The 23,936-nt window shown below is 38.9% G+C and overlaps 2 protein-coding genes across 2 annotated transcripts; both read left to right on the top strand.

Annotated features, from left to right (window-relative positions):
- Positions 1-8,227: 8,227 nt before the first annotated feature.
- LOC145912086 (asparagine synthetase [glutamine-hydrolyzing]-like) lies at positions 8,228-12,724 on the top strand. The gene is made up of 12 exons (XM_082999508.1): positions 8,228-8,368; positions 8,774-8,842; positions 8,941-9,024; positions 9,363-9,516; positions 9,824-9,994; positions 10,055-10,159; positions 10,359-10,486; positions 11,008-11,134; positions 11,315-11,456; positions 11,521-11,668; positions 12,027-12,179; positions 12,485-12,724. The coding sequence occupies exons 1-12, from the start codon at positions 8,228-8,230 to the stop codon at positions 12,722-12,724; spliced, it is 1,662 nt and encodes a 553-aa protein (XP_082855634.1).
- Positions 12,725-14,762: 2,038 nt separating this feature from the next.
- On the top strand, positions 14,763-15,893 carry LOC145912085 (microfibril-associated glycoprotein 4-like). Its single transcript, XM_082999507.1, has 6 exons — positions 14,763-14,898; positions 14,977-15,119; positions 15,185-15,281; positions 15,343-15,439; positions 15,524-15,588; positions 15,643-15,893. Exons 1-6 carry the CDS (start codon positions 14,763-14,765, stop codon positions 15,891-15,893), a joined length of 789 nt encoding a protein of 262 aa, XP_082855633.1.
- Positions 15,894-23,936: the final 8,043 nt, after the last annotated feature.

Raw genomic sequence — 23,936 nt, 5'->3', positions numbered from 1 at the left:
AGTCGGTTCGTTGTGTACTTCGTTTCGTGGCAAAACAAACGAAACCCATCCGTATTTTACGTATTGACACAATGTCAAGTCATAGAGCATGTTGTCAGTAAAACATCAATCGATTTTTTTATCGTTGATTTTGTTGAACACGTCGAATCACGCAAAGGCACTGTGTCAGTTTCACTTTCATTTCAGTACATCTCGGCCCAAGGTGCAGCTCACGATTGAGTGTATTGAAATAACATAACAGTTGGTGTAAATTTGGCAACGCAGCAACTCTGTGGAAAAACCCTCAACCTGCGCTCGAATCACAACGCGTGGAGTTGGAGGAATTGCTCGTAAACATTTTTATGGTTTGGGTGCGTGAAGAATGCCAACCGTATCCCGACACCATCAACCATTAACAAATCACATCAAAACAGATGTCGGACGGAGTAATTCAGTAGTCTCACTTTGTTTTGTAGGACTAGGCAGGTCTGGTTTCTGGGGGTCAACCTTTTTCTTAAAATTGAATACGTCATCATTAGTGATTATCGTAAGGTGTTGTTTGCTTGGTACATGAGTTCGTAATCTGCGTAGTCCAGCGTAATTATAGGATATCCTTCGTAATTACTTACCTTCCAATACTGCATCAAAGGTTATTATTGTGAGCATGGTGAATGACCCTCTGGAATTTAAGTTTAGAACAACAATAGGCTATAAGAGAATGGCAAAGGTAAATCATCACTATTAGAATTATAACCCAATCCATTCCTTAGGCTTCAGGGCTATATGGTGAAATAATTGCACACATAGTCGCATAAAAATTCGCATTCTGACTATTAAGACATGGAATCACAGGAAATAATTCCCAGCACAGCACCTCCTTCATACGAATCAGCGACCAGAACACCACAAGCGGTTGCCGACCGTCTGGACGCCAAAGAAGTATATATAAATGCTAACATTGCGTTACCCGAGGATATATCATCGGTGACCCACAGCTTACTGATAGCTTTGGTTGACAAACCGCTCAGCAAAGAGCCAACTCTTGTGCGGTGTTTTCAGTGCACGCAGATTGTTACGACTGTGGTGGTTAAACGTAAGAAGGCAGAATTTTACGAATGGGTTCTTCTTTTTTGTTGCATTGGAGGCATTCTGTGCTTTTGGATACCTTATCTTTTGGATTGTCTGCATAAATATGTACATAGTTGCCCAATTTGCGGCGCCCACATTGGCACTTACAACGACGAGCAACAGAAAGATGTTTGAATGGAAAACGTTAAATTAATCATCAACTGGCAACAATCGCTAAACCGTTAAACGGAACAATTCTGGTCAAATCTTTTTGTCTTTCTGTGTCATTTGTCACATTTCTCTATCGTTTGACCTGAGTTTCACAATCAAGTAATAATAATTTTTATTTGCAGTTTACGAATCTCTGCAGAGCAGAATCACAAAAACGTTTTCCTGCTATATTTTTCAAATTGTCATCTGGGAAAATGTCCCAAAGGACAATTAAAGCTATCCTAAATGCTATTTGTGAAATGCTACTTCATTAACGCAAAGTTATTATGGACAGATTTGACATTTGAAACAATATGAGCATTTATTGCCCATTACCATAGCCAAAAGGTCGGTTCGTTGTGTACTTCGTTTCGTGGCAAAACAAACGAAACCCATCCGTATTTTACGTATTGACACAATGTCAAGTCATAGAGCATGTTGTCAGTAAAACATCAATCGATTTTTTTATCGTTGATTTTGTTGAACACGTCGAATCACGCAAAGGCACTGTGTCAGTTTCACTTTCATTTCAGTACATCTCGGCCCAAGGTGCAGCTCACGATTGAGTGTATTGAAATAATATAACAGTTGGTGTAAATTTGGCAACGCAGCAACTCTGTGGAAAAACCCTCAACCTGCGCTCGAATCACAACGCGTGGAGTTGGAGGAATTGCTCGTAAACATTTTTATGGTTTGGGTGCGTGAAGAATGCCAACCGTATCCCGACACCATCAACCATTAACAAATCACATCAAAACAGATGTCGGACGGAGTAATTCAGTAGTCTCACTTTGTTTTGTAGGACTAGGCAGGTCTGGTTTCTGGGGGTCAACCTTTTTCTTAAAATTGAATACGTCATCATTAGTGATAATCGTAAGGTGTTGTTTGCTTGGTACATGAGTTCGTAATCTGCGTAGTCCGGCGTAATTATAGGATATCCTTCGTAATTACTTACCTTCCAATACTGCATCAAAGGTTATTATTGTGAGCATGGTGAATGACCCTCTGGAATTTAAGTTTAGAACAACAATAGGCTATAAGAGAATGGCAAAGGTAAATCATCACTATTAGAATTATAACCCAATCCATTCCTTAGGCTTCAGGGCTATATGGTGAAATAATTGCACACATAGTCGTATAAAAATTCGCATTCTGACTATTAAGACATGGAATCACAGGAAATAATTCCCACAGCACCTCCTTCATACGAATCAGCGACCAGAACACCACAAGCGGTTGCCGACCGTCTGGACGCCAAAGAAGTAAATATAAATGGTAACATTGCGTTACCCGAGGATATATCATCGGTGACCCACAGCTTACTGATAGCTTTGGTTGACAAACCGCTCAGCAAAGAGCCAACTCTTGTGCGGTGTTTTCAGTGCACGCAGATTGTTACGACTGTGGTGGTTAAACGTGCGAAGTCAGAATTTTACGCATGGGTTGTTGTTCTTTGTTGCATTGGAGGCATTCTGTGCTTTTGGATACCTTATCTTTTGGATTGTGTGCATAAATATGTACATAGTTGCCCAATTTGCGGCGCCCACATTGGCACTTACAACGACGAGCAACAGAAAGATGTTTGAATGGAAAACGTTAAATTAATCATCAACTGGCAACAATCGCTAAACCGTTAAACGGAACAATTCTGGTCAAATCTTTTTGTCTTTCTGTGTCATTTGTCACATTTCTCTATCGTTTGACCTGAGTTTCACAATCAAGTAATAATAATTTTTATTTGCAGTTTACGAATCTCTGCAGAGCAGAATCACAAAAACGTTTTCCTGCTATATTTTTCAAATTGTCATCTGGGAAAATGTCCCAAAGGACAATTAAAGCTATCCTAAATGCTATTTGTGAAATGCTACTTCATTAACGCAAAGTTATTATGGACAGATTTGACATTTGAAACAATATAAGCATTTATTGCCCATTACCATAGCCAATAAGTCGGTTCGTTGTGTACTTCGTTTCGTGGCAAAACAAACGAAACCCATCCGTATTTTACGTATTGACACAATGTCAAGTCATAGAGCATGTTGTCAGTAAAACATCAATCGATTTTTTTATCGTTGATTTTGTTGAACACGTCGAATCACGCAAAGGCACTGTGTCAGTTTCACTTTCATTTCAGTACATCTCGGCCCAAGGGGCAGCTCACGATTGAGTGTATTGAAATAATATAACAGTTGGTGTAAATTTGGCAACGCAGCAACTCCGTGGAAAAACCCTCAACCTGCGCTCGAATCACAACGCGTGGAGTTGGAGGAATTGCTCGTAAACATTTTTATGGTTTGGGTGCGTGAAGAATGCCAACCGTATCCCGACACCATCAACCATTAACAAATCACATCAAAACAGATGTCGGACGGAGTAATTCAGTAGTCTCACTTTGTTTTGTAGGACTAGGCAGGTCTGGTTTCTGGGGGTCAACCTTTTTCTTAAAATTGAATACGTCATCATTAGTGATTATCGTAAGGTGTTGTTTGCTTGGTACATGAGTTCGTAATCTGCGTAGTCCAGCGTAATTATAGGATATCCTTCGTAATTACTTACCCTCCAATACTGCATCAAAGGTTATTATTGTGAGCATGGTGAATTACCCTCTGGAATTTAAGTTTAGAACAACAACAGGTTATAAGAGAATGGCAAAGGTAAATCATCACTATTAGAATTATAACCCAATCCATTCCTTAGGCTTCAGGGCTATATGGTGAAATAATTGCACACATAGTCGCATAAAAATTCGCATTCTGACTATTAAGACATGGAATCACAGGAAATAATTCCCACAGCACTTCCTTCATACGAAGCAGCGACCAGAACACCACAAGCGGTTGCCGACCGTCTGGACGCCAAGGAAGTAAATATAAATGCTAACATTGCGTTACCCGAGGATATATCATCGGTGACCCACAGCTTACTGATAGCTTTGGTTGACAAACCGCTCAGCAAAGAGCCAAGTCTTGTGCGGTGTTTTCAGTGCACGCAGATTGTTACGACTGTGGTGGTTAAACGTGCGAAGGCAGAATTTTACGCATGGGTTGTTGTTCTTTGTTGCATTGGAGGCATTCTGTGCTTTTGGATACCTTTTCTTTTGGATTGTCTGCATAAATATGTACATAGTTGCCCGATTTGCGACGCCCACATTGGCACTTACAACGACGAGCAACAGAAAGATGTTTGAATGGAAAACGTTGAATTAATCATTAACTGTCGACAATCGCTAAACCATTTAACGGGACAATTCTGGTCTAATCTTTTTGTCTTTCTGTGTCATTTGTCAACTTTCTCTATCGTTTGACCTGAGTTTCACAACCAAGTAATAATAATTTAATAATTTTTATTTGCAGTTTACGAATCTCTGCAGAGCAGAATCACAAAAACGTTTTCCTGCTATATTTTTCAAATTGACATCTGGGAAAATGACCAAAAGGACAAATAAACTATCCTAAATGCTATTTGTGAAATGCTACTTCATTAACGTAAAGTTATTATGGACAGATTTGACATTTGAAACAAGTCGCTTAGCAGATTTACCCCATAAAACTCTTAAATTGCTTTATTGCTTTCGCACACTGAACAAGTACACCAGTGTTGGCAAAACTCCACACGGGATTTACGCATATTTCGGTTTATCGCGATTCTGTTTTAGTTTGTTTTATAAGCCGTATTTGAACAAACCTAACAAACATATTACGGTCCGGTGCGACGTCTGTCGCGGAACAGAAGATGTCTGAATGGACAATGTAATACTCAGACTTCAAACAGATTCATGCAGATCGAAATGAAATTTGCTCTCAATGGAGTTTTTCTTTTGGACGCAAGTGCTTAGATTTTAGTTTTGAATTACATGATATAGGTTGATTTCAAAACACAGCAGCCAAAACGCCAAGATCTTTTTTATTACATTGGTAGGGATCCTATACGTGAATGTTAAGATCGTCTGGGAAATTATGTGCACCAATGTATCTTGATCACAATTTACCCCTCTTTATTCGCTGAGCTCCCGTAGTTCAGTCGATAGCGCATTAGAATTTTTCCAGGATGAGTTCAAACCTCACCGGAAGCTTGATTTGGTTCCGGAAAAATGGGCTGATCCAGCTAGGCTGCTATTCCAGTGAGCCAAATGACCTTTGTACACGGTTACTTTGATGGTATACACTGCGAATGTTTTGATTACATACTGTCAATGTGATGATCGTCGATCAGAATCTGGGTGGATCATAGAACAAAATATATAACGTATTCAATACGGGTAAAATAAATGATGTCGTCACGCTGAGAAGTGCCATGATCGATCTCAATCTCCCCTGAAGATAAAGCAAACAGATTCACATTATTCTGTGATCTGATCGCTTCAAAAACATGCCAGCATGCACATGACAGTTGGCATGCAATTTTAGACACTTTGCCTTCCGTCTTTGGACCGCACTGACAGCGATTTCAAATCGATTTAAACCAAACCCCTAATCCGATGACGTCATATCGATCAAAGATTTGTCGATTGTGTCAAAACGTCTGCAAACAATCCAACTCGCTTTGATAGGACGAATGTCGTTTTTTCCGCTCTTTTCGGCGGAATTAAAACGCCAACAAAATAGTAGGCGTTGACAAATAAACGGGGTCGCTTTGTTTGCGGGCAATCATTGTAATGCACGATACACTTTACGCAGCTGCGGAAACGATTAGATTTTCGCCACAGATCCTATCGACGCTTTTTATCTGCCGCTGATAATGTCAATAGCACAGGTAAACAATAATACACCTACACATTGGTCATGGCACTGAGCCCGATCGTTGGTTTAACATTTCGCCAATTTAATGCGTTGTCATTGGTAATCAGATTGCCGTTGAGATAATTTAAAAAATGTATGACATTCATCACAGTGACACACCTAATACAAAGCCATATACATATAAAGGGACGTCTAGGGTCCGGCTGGATTGCTGTGAACTGAAGACTTTGGTGGGGCGACGTTAAGAACGCTGTGGAAGCGAGAGCACATGAAGTTGAGGGCGCATTCGGTGCAGTTAGGTGATTTTGAGGTATTTATAAATCTGCTAACTTCAATCTGAGCCTTGTTGCTTCATGATATATTAAAAATAAACCAATAAAAATTTATTTATATTTAAATCAACCTGCGGCATGCTTTGTTTTTGTCAATCGATTTACATTTTTTTTCATATATTGATGAAAATTAAAATGATTTATTTTAATTAATCAAAAAAAATGTACACTTAAACTAATAATTGCAGACAGGCAGCTATGCCCTTTAGCAGCATAATATGCTTTTCCGTTTTATTGTAGATAATTTCACAAAATTTCGATTTAAAAGGAAAGAAAAATCAGTACACATACCATGTCTTTGTTACAGATGCGCTCAAAATATAGGCTGATGTTCTTAAATATATAGTAACTTGCTATACTTTGACAAGTCAAGGTTTTTACATAATCTGTTGTTCGACGCCATTTTTGATTTGTGCACAGAAGTGACATGGGGTCAAACGTTAGGAAAATGAAAATAACACTACTAGTTTCTGAACACCTTTTATAGCAATAATATGTTATATATGTATTGTACTGTTTCATGACCACAAAAAGAGAATATAGTTAGCATGGACATACACAGTACGTCTATTTTGAAGATTACTATTAAAACTTTATAATAAAATTTCCCAAATCAAGTAAAATGTACTGACTGGTTTAAACTTCTTTATATAATAAGCATAGATCCAGCTCGCCAAAATGGTGACATACAGAAAAGGGCTGACGGCATACAAAATACAACTTGTGTTTTATGAAGTTGTTTCCTGTATGTCGGCAGTTAATGTGTCGATCCTTGGCATCTTTGACCAAATCAGACTCCGCGCTTTAAAGAGGGCAGTTTACCTGGAAGACTAAAAAAGATGAATTTTGCTGTCGAGAAGGGGGTGAAGTACAGGTCCCGTATTCTTCTTGCATCAGGCCTTCAAATTCCCAGGACCGGGGCTGTTTGGTGAGCGATTTTTCTATAGAAGGTAAAGCGACGTGCAGTAAGTGTTACTGGTTGCAAATTTTACTTCTTTTACCCTATGGATTATGCGACCGATCTACGTTGTTACCAATGGGCCATAGATTTATTCTTTATACTACAATCTTGCTTATGGTGGCATGGTCAAGAAAAAGGTATCAGTTGCTCCATGGATATCTTATTCCATCCATTAATTTGACTATTTCATTTCATTAACATACAAAATTAACTGCCATTGTCGCGTACATTAAACCTCATAAAAGCTGCAGAGTCGTGCATAACATTGTGTAATCGTTTTTGGGAAATTATGTTCCCTGGAGAGTAAATTTAAATATACATTGTTATCTACAACCTGGTGTATGTCGTTCTAAACCAATACGTAAACTCCTTAAATACCTCAGAGACCAAACGCAATTCCCCTGAGTCGCGGTTTCACGAGCCCCATGACGTCATTGTTCACATCAGTCATTCGGAGGCAACGTACATAGCTTAACGTCATGGCGAAGCTACTCGTGTCTAATGCGTCATATTTGACTCGGATCTGAAACGCGTGTAAATGGAAATAAAAACATCGACGGCAAAACAAACTGATGTCGTTATGATGTTGTTGCTGAAATTGTCGCTGCGCGGAAAATGTCATTTGCATTTTACTGTGCGTACTGATAGGTTTGGTCGTGAACGTTAACAGGAACAGCAATGTTTAAACTCAAACGGCATGTCAAAGGTCGTAAAAAGGTAAATGGAAGTGGTGAACAGTTTGTACAGGCCCTATAACAGTTTGTCAAATAGGTGTATAGTGTGGTATTATAGTGTTGTGTCATATTTAGAAACTGTTAAAAAAAGTTATTATAATGTGTGGGATTTGGGCTTTGTTCGGAAACGGAAATGAGGATGATTTTCGCGCATGCGCAGACCGCATCGCCCACCGGGGGCCTGATCAAACCCGATTTGAAAAGATGGAGAAAATCCCATACAGTCTCGCTTTTCACCGTCTGCAAATTATGGGACAGGACGCCAAAGGAATGCAGGTTGGCCATTTTAAGGTTCATCAGTTTACCTCAAGTTTCGCAAATGACCATGATATGAGATACAATACGGTATTGACAAGCCAAAGCTAATATGCTAATCATTCTGAAGCAGACGTTTTAAACACTACCGTGTTCATAATCATTGAGTACTGAGTTGCTGGAACCTAGATCTACAATATACATTGTAACATTTCATTTTGGCAGACGTTCAGGCTAAAGAAGTTAGCGCATGTAGTTACCCTATAGTAGTGATGATAAACGCAGTTAGTGTTTGAAACGTTTACTCTAGCTAACATGATTAATAGCATATTAGTTTTTTTCTATAGTCCGAGTAATCAACTCCCAAGTATTTTGCACCCTACTTACCCATTATGTCCATGTTATTAAATTCAGCCATAAATTCTTTTTTCGTACTGACGGTACACGGTATCCTGGATATTAATAAACTTTGACGTTTTCTCGTTTTATCCGCAGCCAATGCGAGTGCCTTCTTTTCCGCATTTGACTCTTCTGTGCAACGGAGAAATCTACAACTATGACACGGTGAGACATTAAATTGGCGCATTTTGAACGTTATAAAATTGCTTCTTTAAATTAAAACTTTTCCACATACGACTAAATTGATATTTCACATATCACAGTTGTCCCAAAAGTTCGACTTCCATCTCCAAACAGGTTCAGATTGTGAGGTCATCATTCATCTCTACGCAAAAGTTGGAATAAAGGTATAAATGACAGGAAAAGTTTTTCTGGACTTCTCTATCGCATATTCACCTCGACATATTGCTCATGTAAAATGAAATGGAGGACATCACTCCACTTAGAATGCAATATATGATAACAATTGCTAGTTGCTCTTCGGTGCTGAGCTTGGCACGGGTGTAGGTGAAACACAACCTTTGTTAAATTAATTGTTGCCAGAAAAGTAACAAATAATTTTTTGATACAAACGTGTTTCCAAGGGCTTGGTACCTGTGGCGGTTACAGTCCAAACAAGCACGGAGCCGTCACACACAGTTGTGGGTTGTTTCTGTACGCATCAACATTTGCGTGTTTTGCGCAGAAAACTTGCGCATTGTTGGACGGAGTTTTCGCTTTCATTCTCATTGACGCCAGTGAGAAGAAGGCATGCTTGTCACGTGACCTGTTCGGAATTCGCCCGATGTTTTACTTCCTGTCGGCGGATGGAGTTTTGGGAATTAGCTCCGAAATTAAAGGTAAAGTATGAAATATCGAACAGGAACCAAGACTTAATACATCAAGATTAAACAATAGTGGTCAATATAGCAGTATTCAGCAATATAATATGCCTGGCAGCGTCAGTAACAATCTATTTAAATAGTGGTCAATATCTACTAAAGCTTTTAAATTATACGAGCTCTAACACCATGTTGGATGCCTTTTTGAACAATTTCCATTTCCTGTTGGGTAGCCATCAGGTATTGACTTGTCGCCAACCAAGTTGTGCTGAAAGCTCCCATCTGTGACATTAAACGTTTCAAAAACCGCCATCTTGTTTCTTAGGTCTGGTGGATGTGAATGTAAGTGGTAAACGAATTGAGGTTTTTCCACCTGCTCACTATGGAGAATTCACTCTGAACAAGAATGGCCGCACGACGATGCAACTGCTGGAAGTTTATCACAGTTTCGCTTGCACACCTCAACACGTAGTTTACCAAAACGTAAAAACCACAAGTACGTTGCTTTAACTAAAACCAAATGATGTTGGGTTTATTACAAAAACGTTGCCAATAGGGAATTGTTCGACATTGTCCATACTGCAAGATATTCGCATACTTCTCACAGCCGCAGTTGAAAAGCGCCTCATGTCACAGAGACAAATAGGAGCTTTTTTATCTGGTAAGAATTGCTTATATACCGACTTTTGTTGCCTTTATGATTAGTTTTACAACAATCGCGTTACATTTTTAATTGGAGGCCGCGATTTGATCAAGGTCAGTATGTATGCAGAATACTCCAGAATCGACAGCATTACTGCGTCGCAATCTCCTTTGATGTTACCCGGACTCACGAAGTGTTAACGTTACTCTTGTCTCAGGCGGACTCGATTCCTCTCTGGTGGCGGCGATTGCAGCAAAAAAGCTAAGACTGCATAATCCAAGCATGAAGCTTCAGACATTTTCGATCGGCTTTCCGTCAAGTCCTGACCTAATTCACGCGAGAACGGTAAATGCTACGACTCGTGTAATTTTGGTGTTCGAGAGAAATCCCGACAGATCTTTTCGTGTCTTGGCACTTCTTAAGACGCATCACTGAGTTTTATAGAAACTTCTACAACACGAGCTTTCGTGAAGTTATTATAACACACTGAAATTCGTGCAAAAAAACTTAAAGAGCACAATCCGCCGGCCATTTTAACGATCGATGTTGCATTGTTCGGACATTTTTTTACTTATTTGTTTCTAAACCATAAACCAAAATAAACAATCATAAAAATAAATAACGAACTAAATTCTCTTGATTAGGGACTCTTTTGTAAAAGACAAAAGAAGTGCCTCATCAAGAGAATTTAGTTCGTATGCATAAAAAGACTGATACGGCAAGTTTAATAAAAATAAATTAGTCTTTGCCTGTTACGATATATAATAACGAAAAACCTAAATTTCAACGCGCTGGAGTAAAAAGAATGAGAGCTGTTTCCTTTGCGAATATAATTACTGTAAATAACAACACAAGTTTTTGAATAGGTCGCAAAACACATCAACAGCGACCACCGCGAGTTCGTCATCACACACGATGACGCAGCATGCGTAGTCGATGACGTCATACACGCGACGGAAACGTACGATGCCAACACAATTCGACCTTCTATTCGTAGGTCATAAGTAATTATGCTGAGAGTATAGAAAAAATTGCATTCAGTAATAATTTTTAAAAATCTTGACAGACCGACAAAACTTTCACTTGCTTATGATATATACTTCTCCTTTTAACTATCAATAGATTAAAACGTATTGTATCAGGTAAACATACGTAAGGCCCATTGTATTTTAGCCATGTACTTGCTCTCCAAATTCGTTCGAGCGACCTCCGACGTTGCTGTAGTTCTGTCGGGAGAGGGCGCTGACGAGCTTGCCCAGGGTTACACGTATTTTCACCACCAACCTTCGCCGAAAGAGGGCGACAAAGAAAGCAGGTAATTTTTGGTTTACGAATATGACACAGCGAACACACAGAAACTATACAACGCACTGGTTTAGGCGTTTGCTTCGAAATCTGCACTTGTACGACGTTCTGCGTACTGACAAATGTACATCGCACCACGGTTTGGAGGTTCGAGTGCCATATCTGGATCACGCCTTTGTCTCTTATTATCTCTCGCTACCGGACGAGTTGCGCTGCCCATCGGTAAGTTAATTGCGCCTTACAACGTCTTTCTGCTCGCTTTACTACCTGTGACTGCTAACAGATATCATACGCGAGAATATTCAATTAAGGCTTCGAATTCGGTTCTGTGATTCGAGAAGTACAAATTTATTTTGGGGTTAAAGATCGAGTTCCAAATAACAAGCACGGTTATTAATAGTAAATTTAACTGTCAGATTAAAAGTTAGAAAACGCCAAGGAACTTCAGTAACCATAAAACTAATAGCACCAGATCAACAACAAAAAAACAAAATCGACTCGTCGGTAATTCTGGAGCGTCAATACGGTTCTTAATCTTACAACTGCTCCGACGTCACCGTTGCTTCAATGTTGTTTTTAGAATGGATTCGAGAAATATCTGTTGAGATTGGCATTCCAGGGAACGAATCTGATTCCTGATTCGGTTTTGTGGAGAGGAAAGATCGGGTTTGGGGAAGGGATGGCATCAGCGTTGACTTTGCGCTTTGATTATCTTCGAACATTGTTGAATAAGGTGGGTAGAAATGTTATCTACCACGTTGTGTAATTTGTCTTGCATAGGATGTCCAGTGTTTAATTTTTGTACAGCCCATTTGGAGCTACGTTCTGTATATCCGTGTCTGTAGTCGTGTATTAGATATGTAATGAATGCACATTTGTATTCATTGGATATTTTCGGAATCGCTTTTGTAACACAGGCATCCCTTCAAAAAAAATTATTGGAGAATTGGGAACACGTAAACCTTCAAAATCATGCAGACGTTTTATATGAAACCAAACAACAGCTGGAAATACATTTGAAAACGCAAATGTTTACAGATAACCCGCGATGACTTGGGTCAAGCTGGACTGATTCACATTCACAACACCCCACAAAGCAAAGAGGAGTTGTATTATCGCAGAACGTTCGAGAAAAACTTTGGTGCCGAGAACTCGACTCTGATACCGACCGCTTGGAGGCAGAAATGGGTCAAAATTAATAATGGCGATGGGGAGCTAATGCAATATTCCAACAGAACAGTGTCAAAAGTCAAATCTAAGATGGCAATGCAAAATTAAGGCTCTGTAGACATTTTGCCAAACGCATATGATTGAGAATCAATCCGCATAGCCATGTTTACAATAATGAAGGTGTATCATAACCCGTATTCATGTTGAGGGTATAACTAACACTTTTTTAATAATCACATTGTATGGTGTACAATTGCTTTCGTTTTTTCAATAAAAACACAACTTTGTATGTTTTTCTTGCACACTTTGCTCATACGTAATCCTCTTAGGATAAAGTCTTGATAAACAGCTGCAGAGTTGGAATGGACCTCATGTCGCAGTCGCTACATGGCCACAGACATGTTGACTAATAATTGTCTCCATATCACTCCCAAGGTTTACTGGCCCGAATAAGCAGTTTATTATCAGGTTAGAACAAATCCCAAGCCAACGAACAGGTTGGTGCGCCTCAATAGTGATATCATTGTCATAAATAATGTAAAATCAAATTGAACATGATGTAATAGACTGATTGGATTTGAACATGCAAATGCACTGTGGTATCAAACGGAAAATCTCGTAACATTGTTATAACAGCGACAAAAGGTTAAAAGGAGCCCATGCCACGTTACCCGATCACAGTAAGAACTTGTCTTGGGCTTGTCAATTCTTTTCTGAAAGTAATTCTGAAGGTGTGGTGGCAAACACCAAATTCCACAGAAAACTTGCTGCAAATGTACACGAAACAAAAGTGACATTATCGGGTATTCAACGGACCGACGTTGACCGAAAGGTACCACTAAGTGGAGATCTGTGTGCCTGCTATGTGTCAAAGCTAACGCAGTGCTACAGTCAACATCTGCACTGATGAGACATTACAGGTCGAAACAGTGTGTACACCCTGTCTGTAGCTCTCAATCAGTATTATGGCTCTTCTGCACATAACCGTACATTGGATTTAACTCTACGAAGTAATGGCGAACGTTATATACCTTATCCTGGCGTTTGATTTTGCCTCAACTGCATCGTCATTTTCTTTTCTTTGGGTATCAACGCTGATATATCGAACAATACGACAAAATAGCATCATAGACGAGCTGGGTCAAATCATTTTTTTACTCAACAAATCCATGCGAGATGCAGACAATCACATGAAAGCTCCCGGTGAAGTTTAAACCCGCAACCATGGACAAGTGAGCAGAACAAAATACATTAGATCACTAGTTAGTAGGTACGATGGGAAAATTACTGTAACCCCTGTGGAACCTTACCTTCCAGATAGTAAACATTCGTTTGGCAACACGTATGTGGACATTGCCGAACGAAAACATTACTAAGGGTAGGAAATACGCGTGTGGTTTTGTTACCTTTATGGAGCGAATTTTCTAAACGAGAGCATGAAAAGAAAAAAGCACAGAAAACAAAACCCTGAAACAAAAATAACATTCACCTGGTTGTTGGTACGTGAACTAATGTGGGATGTTTTTGTAATTGTTTAACTCAGTCAAAGAAACCTCTCTTCTGTTGTGATTCTGGAGTGATGAATGGAAACAGAAGTTTTGCAGCCGGTTAAATCTGCATGAATGCAATCGTGAGTGGGCGGAGCGATTACATGACCCTCACAAATCGGCGGTGTAGGAACATCCTGCACAAAAACAACCTCGTAAACCTTTTCCGAAAAAAGGGGAAACTTGATATCTCCTAACCTCGTATTTGTCTTTCGCAAACAATTCGATTCAACTATTTGGGCTGCATTTTACAAGGGTAGTAAAGATGGGCGAACAAAAGACTGACGCATCATTACACAAAAGGTTTTGACCCAAACCTAAAAGCTCTCGTAAAGCTCGTGTTTAATTGCTCGTCAACATCATCGCAAAACCTTTAAAAAGGCAGTTTGACAAACAAAAATGCTGTTTTTCAAAAACAGAAAATATACTTTGGGAGAAGGTCTGTAAACTATAAAGCAACTGGGGAAGTAGAATCTGGTCGTAAAAATTTCGAATAAATAGCGGCTTTTGCGTACACGGAGCCATACAAACATATCTGCTGTTTTCACTTCAACGAAGTATACTTACAGCATAAAATTTGCAATTCAATGAACGAAATAATGCACATTAAAGCATTTGCAGTTGTAGTTTTGCTTTCCAGTAGCTGTGTAAAGGGAGATGAAGATTCACCTAATAATTCAACATTTGAAAACTGTCGATGCAGGCAATTGGAAAGGAGAGTCGACAAACTGGAAGGTGAGAAAACGAAATCTTACTAAAAAGTGAATTCTGCGTTCAATTAAACTTTAAAAAAGGTGTTATTTTTCGAAATAGAAATACTGAAAAGTACTTCCTGTGAGGAGATTTGGGAGAGCGGAAAAACCAAAAGCAAAGTTTATACAATTTATCCTTTTCACAATCGCAGCAAGTCGCTCGATGTTTATTGTGACTTCACAATCGACCTCCCAGGATGGACGGTATTTGTTTTAAGGGCAATGTTCATTGATCAAATTTACCGTATTAAATTGTTTAATAAATACAGACCTTCCAACGTCGAATAGACGGATCATCGGTGTTTTACCTTTACTGGGATAACTACGTGAATGGGTTTGGAAACATGAAAAAAGAATTTTGGCTCGGTAAGATATTGTGATGAATTTAAAGTGTCGTATTGCTCACCATATATCTTTTCATGTATAGGTTTGGAAACTCTACACCAACTCACTAATGACAAGGATTATGAGTTACGAGTTGATATGGAAGACTTTGAAGGAGAAACAAGATACGCAAAATATAAGTAAGACCAATTTTGTTCATTTCTCACTATGTATAAAATTTGAAACAGTGAAGAGATAGTTCTCATATATATTTTTGTCTTTAGCACATTTAAAGTTGGGGCTGCACCTGAATATTCGCTTGAAGTTTCGGGATATTCTGGCAATGCAGGTTTGTTTTAAGATCACTTTGCCTTACGACATTATTTTGTTAATTTACCACCAGGCGATGCCATCACTTATGCCAACGGGATGAAGTTCAGCACCAGAGATAAGGACCAAGACAGTAATTCCAGTAACTGTGCCCAAATGTACCAAGGAGCTTGGTGGTATAGACATTGTCACTACACGAACCCCAACGGTCTATACCTGGGTGGACCACACAATTCCTACGCTGACGGAATTGAATGGAACCAATGGCGTGGATATCATTATTCCCTGCAAAGAATCGAGTTAAAAATAAGAGTAAAAATTTGATTGCGGAACTACAACGGCATTCCTATTAATTCATGCAAAAAGTATTACTTACAAACAGCGTCATAAATAATTGTAACAAATCGCCCCCCTTGTAAATGACGTAATTATTCAACGAAATAGCGGATAAAAATATCCGTAAACATATTAAATAATATAAATTAGTGACTTTTGTAAAGAAAATGATGTTTGACCAAAACAATACAGTTTGTCAACGTGTCACTATGGTGTTTTAACGAGCGCATTGTTTCAGTCGTAAGTAAAATGTGATGTAAAAAAGGAAATGTTAGTTGTAAATATCTGTAATAAATTTTTTAGTGTAGCAGCCAAATTAATCAAGTCAAGCATACGTCGCCTCTAAAAATTTAACAGGCAGTGTCAAGATATAAATTATCTAAAAGAAAAAACATCTTCGTTAAAAGTATTCAATAAAATTTGACAACAGTTTCTTTATACTTGCCAAAGCTGTTGTATCTTTCTATTGCTCTCGACCTGTGGAGTATTGGGCACTGCAGGACGGTTATGGTCTCTATTGTAAAAAAAATGTAAACCGTTTGTAAAGCTTTGTAAGATACTTATACTTAAGATACTTAAAAAACGAAAACCGGGTTTCGTGCACGGTTCCGCACACCAGGGCCGTATCTCCCTTTTGTGAGTGTCTTTACTAAGGCGAGAAAGGCAAACATAACCTTCATTTGAGTTCATAAGGTCATTGTGGTCAAACTGAAACAATGCCACTTTCCCGTCATTCCAGCGAGATGCAAAATAATTACATCAAAGTAATGAAATTAATCAACCGATTGATTATCGTAAATTTTGCAAACTGCCGTGTTATAGAAACCCCATACATCGATGGTGGAGGAATGTCCTAGTCAAAAACATCCTCGTAGAGGTTAAACTTAATGTCTCTTAACAACGTGTTTGTCTATCGCTAACAATTCGATTCCAACTACTTGGTCTACAGTTTGCAAGAATGAGGGGGTAGTAAAGACAAACGAACAAACGAGTGTCGCATCATAAAGTTTTGTTCCAAACTTAATCGCTCGTTGTTGAAGTTCCGTCAATTTGACAACTTTTTCAATACGACAAGCAATATTATTTTCAGAAATAGACTATATAACGCAACCGAGCAGGAAAGGTGCACCATGGCCAATTCAAATCTATGGTTCTATGAATAGCAAAAGGTGGTCCAAATCCACTAATGTTTGCCTCAAAACTATAAAGGATTTCCATAGTAGAGGCTAAGTTCCACCTTTAGTTTCACGTGATCTCCGGAAGGTCTTTGCAACGGCCCATTTTTTTCTGTCAAGACCCTACTTGGACTATATATACGCAAATTGTTTTTGCAACAGAATTGTGAATGGTTCTCGAAATTAATTCAATAGAACAGATGTGCAAAAAAAAGCCATAATATTGGAGAGCTGCAGACAGGGCGAGTAGCTGCTATGATTTTCTTCCTGCTTATTTTGGGCCAAGCTTCTTATTCCTTACCATGTATTACATTAAAATATTTCAGAGAATTTGTAAGAATCAGCACAAAATATGAGTCAAAAAAGCCTTTGAAGCTGCTGATTCATTTGTCATCATATTTTCCCAACCTCCCGCTGGAGAGATTTGTCGGGTGCGCGATAAACCAATGATTTCCTGTCCTGTCTTGAATGTAATTATTATCCCCACATCTTAAACGAGTTCATGCTATGGGTAACAATCGGAATTCCTGTGCTGAATGCTCGTTAAAGTACCAATAAATTTTATCGTTTATGTACAGCCTTCGTCGCCAAGTACGATTCGTACAACTGTTTTTTTGTTCGCAGAGCTGGTTGAACTGTGAACAAGTTGCGCTGATGCCACAACTAGGCCTGAAAAAGTGAAAAAAATGCACACAGCCTGTAGTTATCCAAAGAGCTTGAAGAACGATAGATTTTATGTAATAGATTCAGTTTTAGGTTGCATAGATTGGATATTGAATAGAAAGCAGGATACTTTATAGAGTTCAGACGACCAACGTCAGAACGATGTGTATTTAAAAAAACATAAACATTACAATTTCTTCAGTCTTAACACATAGATTTTTATTGCAGTAAGTGATTTCATCTGGTGCATAAAAGTTTTTTAAAGACAGCAATGCCAATAGTATCTCCCCTAAACGTTCTTCCTGCTCTAAAGAATTTGTTGGCTGAGAGAAAATTTAGCCCCCCGCACGAAAACCAAAAAAACGGTTTAGTTTTGGTGAGTCTTATCTCAAGCTGTGCGGTGTTTGCAGTCTACGAATCCACTATGGTGACCTGCTATACTGAAAGAGGAAACAGCACAAGGTATGATTCGTCGCATGACGACATCAATCACATATGCGGATACAACACGGATAAAGTAACGTATCTCAGATACTCACCGGCTATTTTTTTGGGATACACTTTTCTTCTTTACATAGCTGACAGCAGCTTCTTCAGTTGTTGCAGTAGCAGTAAAAGTGTTGCAAAACAACGCAAACATTACGAACAAGTTTACGATATTTTTTGTGAATGGGAAAAACTAGATATGAAAATCCCCACCACTGAACAGGTCAATGGAAATTCGCCCAGTATCGTTAATGGTCAAGAAGTTAGTCATGAAGAGACAACTCAGTTAAAATCCACCGAAAAGAAAACACAAGAAGAATTTGAGGAAAGGACAAAGCAAATCTTAAAAAAATACAAGTTCAAAAATGACAGTTATAATATCTAATTCCTTTACACCTGGAATAGCATTTTGCTTTTGGCATTGACTTTGGGTGTCGCATGCATTGGTGTAGCCTCCGTGGTTGTATCAGCTCTGCGCCTTAGAGCCTTCAAATGCATTGATAAAAGTGTGCAAAACAAGACGATTTGTTCCGTCAACCAAATTGATTTGTACATAATTGCAGCTACATTTTTCACACTTTCCTACTTCTTTCAGTCAATTGTATATTTGTTAAGAGTATGTCAGTATAATAACTGCTGCTGTAAACCTAACAATCGCTGCAGCACAGCTTTTACAAATGTCGAGTGTGATAATAGATCGGAGTACAATTCGATTCCTTCATCTTTCGACTCTATAAACTTTGACTCGAGCAGTGACCTGCTATTTTTCATGCAATTTTTGAAAGTAGCAAAACACGAGGATATATTTCGAAAATTCGTGAAAAATGTAACCAAATATGTAAATATGACCGCAACATGCGAAATGCCATCTACAAGTTTTGTTGTTGAACAATCTGCTATTTTGTGAGAGGCCCATCGGTACTTGAAATAAATGCACCTGGCGCTGAAGCGAACTTCTCCTTCAACAGTCGCTTCATGCATTTCATTGTATTTCTAATCATGCACGTGGGCGAGCTTCGATACTTTGAGTAACGAAAAAGAGATTTTGTATTAATAAAATTCCCAACCATTCTGTTTTGCCTTTGTTCGAAAAAAAACAAAAACATAGGACAGGAAGCTATTTTTGTGAACAATCTCTTGCCCAGGTTGAAACAATTCCCTTTTTCTTAAATATATGCAGTTGCACGGCAAATTATGTCCGAAGTTATACTGGCCAAGATTCCCGACCAAGTTTTCCATGTGGTATGGTGGTCGGCGTCGAACAATGTTGCCAATGGCCCTGTCGTCTGCGAATCAATGAACAAGTGCTTGCGATGGAGATTGAGAAATAGCGTCACCTGACGGCATGAAAAATAGATTTAAATTGATGCAAGAAAATAATTTATTAATTCTTTTGCCCACGATTGTGTATGTCCTTGCGAAAAGCATCCACATAAGAAGGATGCGACCCGAACCCGAAAGCCCACTCCTATTAAAGGTAAGTAGTAACAGCTGATATTTTCCAGGATCTGAACGTTAATTCCACAGTGACCAAACAGATAGAAGGAGGTTAATCGTCAAGTACAAGACTGCACTATAATAAGGCCTTCGATATCGGTCGATACCTTGACATCTACACAGAAATATAGCCTGTTGCAAACTGAAAAAAACGAACGATTTTCTTATAGAAAAAACGTGGTTTCTCAGTGGCTTATCTGTTGTCCTTGATACAAGATCGCTCCCGGAAAGTTTGGTTCATTCATCTGGGCTGCAATGCCATAGCTACGAAGCTGATAAACTTGGGCTGTGGATAATTAACTTCACAGAGATATTTACATGAGAACGTGTTTCAAGAGTGCCACAAAATCTCGCCAAATGTATGGAGGCAAACAAACAAAGTCAAACGTTGAACCACTGTCATTTTAACAAATATGGGGAAATGTGTGACAAAGCAAGGGTTGTTTTCTTTCGTAGCGGGAAAGGTTGCTTTTAACTCACATTGAAGGCGTACGGGTGCGGGTAACGCGCTACCAAAAAGTGTACATCTTTTCAGGTAGACTACAGAAATATGGACCTCACTAACAATTTAAAATATTGAAATAGCACTACGCACCAGTACAAACGTACGTTAATTGCGTTGCATGAAGTGCATTTGTATGACCACTTCCTTCAGCCTATATTAGAATAAAGATCGATTAAACAGTTCATACAACGCGCTTTACGAGCGGAAGTTTAAACTTCGTTGCAAGGGCGGCCACCCAGTCTCCAAATAGATGTTGTTGTTCTCAGCTTCTCCTTGCTGTTCATCCGCATCTCTTGTGTTTTCCTTGTAAACCAAATACAACAGCCTTTGACGAGACAACATTGCGAAGTCTTGATAATGGGCGAAACACCGGTCCTTTTGGGTTGGGTTTTCTCCCAGCATCAAATGAACATCTTTTGAGAACAAAAATCCACTTCCAGTTGCACAAGCAATAACGCGACTACTTCTTTTGCCGGAACACACGTACCATTAATTTATAACAATAGCAATATTCTATTTTCAACTATTGTCCACTCCATCTTTTTACTTTTTTCACACATCGGGATTCGAACCAGGGATATCCTGGCCACGAATTTCTTATTTCGTCAGCCAAAGTCACAGAAAATAGCAACAGTGCCATGTTGTTTTACTGATGTCCATTGCATGGTTGTGATGATAAATCTATTTTTACACGTTGTCTTATTCTTTCGAGTATTTTATTGTATAACGGTTGAAATCAATGGCATACTATAACAATATAATTAGAAAGCTCCTTTGTATGAGTTGACAAAGCGAAATATCCAACACAGTTTATGCTAGCGGAACGATTTGGATAATTGTAGACCTTTTCACTTTGTTGATAAGTATTGTGTGGTTATTTATTTATTTCAAATCAAACTAACTAAACTACACTAATGGTGACGAACAACTTTAAACCAATGTTAACAGCAGAACGTGGTTAAACGAACGTGGCAATTGCACTTGTTAAAAAATAAACGCACACACTCGAAATCGTAATACCGAGAGAACACAGTCGTAAAAAAGCTGGCAAATAAAGTTAATCATTACCACTCCCCCCTTAAATCGCTAAAAGAGCCTGTTTTTGGCAATAAACTTCTTATAGTTAATCACGATTAGCAAATCGCATCATGCATAACACCAAACTTCAAGGAGCTTTGTTCGGAAGTTGTACGTTACAAGCAAATTGACGATCGAAGTCCGAACCACTGCAAACAAAACTCCTGTTTTTCGAACCACAGAAAGCGTATTTTAGGAGCTCGTTAATCTTTTAAACCAACGGAAAGCATCCCGCCCGTTTTGTTTTTCCAGTTTGGCAATTCAATCGTCTCGTAATGTTCGTGGGTTCGTGGGTATAACGAATATAGAATGTTCTTGGGTATGTTACCGCAAAACGGCAAGCTCTAGCCAAACAAGCGTTTAACTGGTTTCTTGCAATGACAGACTTGCTGACCTTTAAACCACAAATCTACAGTCAGCTGACTAATTTTCGCCTGCGGAAATAAACGGTTCCTTGCTGCTTATAAAATAGAGTTTATAAGTGGTGGAAATCGTTGCAGTAACTGAAACAAAATGGAAAGTAATCACAAACTTAATTCAAGGGGACATATACGAGTTACTGCAAATGTTTTTGTTTCCACCTTATTTGAGCCATGCTCGATACAAAAATATAAAACTTTTTAAAGACTTTTTAATAAATCAACACAAAATACGAATCAATACAGTATTGGTCCCATTGACTTGAATGTCGCTCATGACCTGAAAAATGTAACTCTTACCCCACATCGGACACGAGTTCATGCTATGCGCACGGGTAACAATAGGCAATTCTGTGCTAAATGCCCGTTAAAGCACAAATAAATTTAATGCTTTATGTGCATTACAGCATTGATGCTTGCCGCACCAGGTACAAGTTGTTTAACTATTTCCCTTTGTTCACAGGGATGGTTAACCACGTTGTGTTGCAACAACAACTACACCTGACTGGATAAGTTAGTATCTTTGCAGGCGAAGTAACAAAAACGCGAGGTTCTGCAACAAGCTGAGTAAACAGTTATGGTAGCTCAGTTTCGGGTTATGTAGATTGGATAATAAAATGAAACCTAGATAGTTTAAATCAGGGGTCTCAAACACGCCACCCGCGGACTGCATGCGACGCTCGAAGGCTTTTTGTGCGGCCCGTTAAAGTGCATATGACACGGCCATGACAACTTTGCGTAAAACTAAAGGTAGAAAACTGCACGAAAAGTAACGGCGACCAAAAACCGTAAACCTTTTGCGCTGAGGAGAAAAGGACATCACATAAGGCATTCTAAAGTTCTGAACATCTCTTAGTTTGATTATTAACATGTTTTATTTTTACGTGTCATATGCACTTTAAGCATTTTTAAATTCTTGACCAAATTGTTTGTGCAAATGTTAAACTGTTACAAAATGCCCACACCAACTGCGTGTAATAGTAATTGTTTTATTTATTTACCCTTAACCAATTGGTTATTGTTTCAGGGGGAAATTACATTTTGTGCAAGAAAGTTTTTAAAAGCAACAATGCCTGGTGTTATATCTCCTCTGCATTTTCTTCCCACGTTAAAGAATCTGTTTGTTGAAAGAACTTTTAGCCCCCCGTGCGAAAAGCAAAAGAACGCTTTGGTTTTGGTGAGTCTTATATCAAGCTGCGCAGTGTTTGCAGTCTACGAATCCACAATGGTGACTGAAAACAAGGAAGGCAACAACCACTTAGAGGCTCATTATGTTTTGGCGCCGGCCCACATCAATCACATATGCGGATTAAACACGCATGCTGTGAGGTTTCTCAGATACTCACCGGCTATCTTTTTGGGATACACTTTTCTTCTTTATGTATTCGATAGCAGTTTCTTTAGCTGTTGTGAGAGCAGCAAAAGAGTTGCAAAAAAACGCAAACTTTACGAACAAGTTTACGAGATCTTTTGTGAATGGGAAAAGTTATCTAAGAAGAACCCCACCACTGAACAGGGCAATGGACAGGAAGTTCGTCATGAAAAGGCAACTCGGGTAAACACCAGCGATGCTACAAGAACAGTAACTGAGCAGGGCAATGGACAGGAAGTTCGTCATGATAAGGCAACTCGGGTAAACACCAGCGATGCTACAAGAACAGTAACTGAGCAGGGCAATGGACAGGAAGTTCGTCATGAAAAGGCAACTCTGGTAAAAACCAGCGATGCTACAAGAACAGTAACTGAGCAGGGCAATGGACAGGAAGTTCGTCATGAAAAGGCAACTCTGGTAAAAACCAGCGATGCCACAAGAACAGTAACTGAGCACGACAATGGACAGGAAGTTCGTCATGAAAAGGCAACTCTGGTAAAAACCAGCGATGCTACAAGAACAGAAGAATTAGAGGAAAGAGCAAAGAAAATCTTAAATAAAAAGTTTGAAAAAAAGCGTACTATCCAATCGCATTACACCTCGAAGAGTATTTTGCTTGGTGCATTGACTTTGGGTGGCGCATGCATTGGAATAAGTTCCATGATTGTATCAGCTATGCACGTAACATACTTCGATTGCAAAGATAAACATGAACAAGTCGGGACGGTTTGTTCTGTCAACCAAATTGATTTGTACATAATTGCTGCGACATTTTATACACTTTCCTACTTCTTTCAGTCTATTGTATATTGGTTGAGAGTATGTCAGTATAATAAC

Source organism: Ascidia mentula, chromosome 8, assembly GCF_947561715.1.
Source record: "Ascidia mentula chromosome 8, kaAscMent1.1, whole genome shotgun sequence".
NCBI classification, from domain to species: domain Eukaryota; kingdom Metazoa; phylum Chordata; class Ascidiacea; order Phlebobranchia; family Ascidiidae; genus Ascidia; species Ascidia mentula.
Note: the sequence above shows the minus strand (reverse complement) of the source record. Positions and strands in the feature narration are given on the sequence as shown.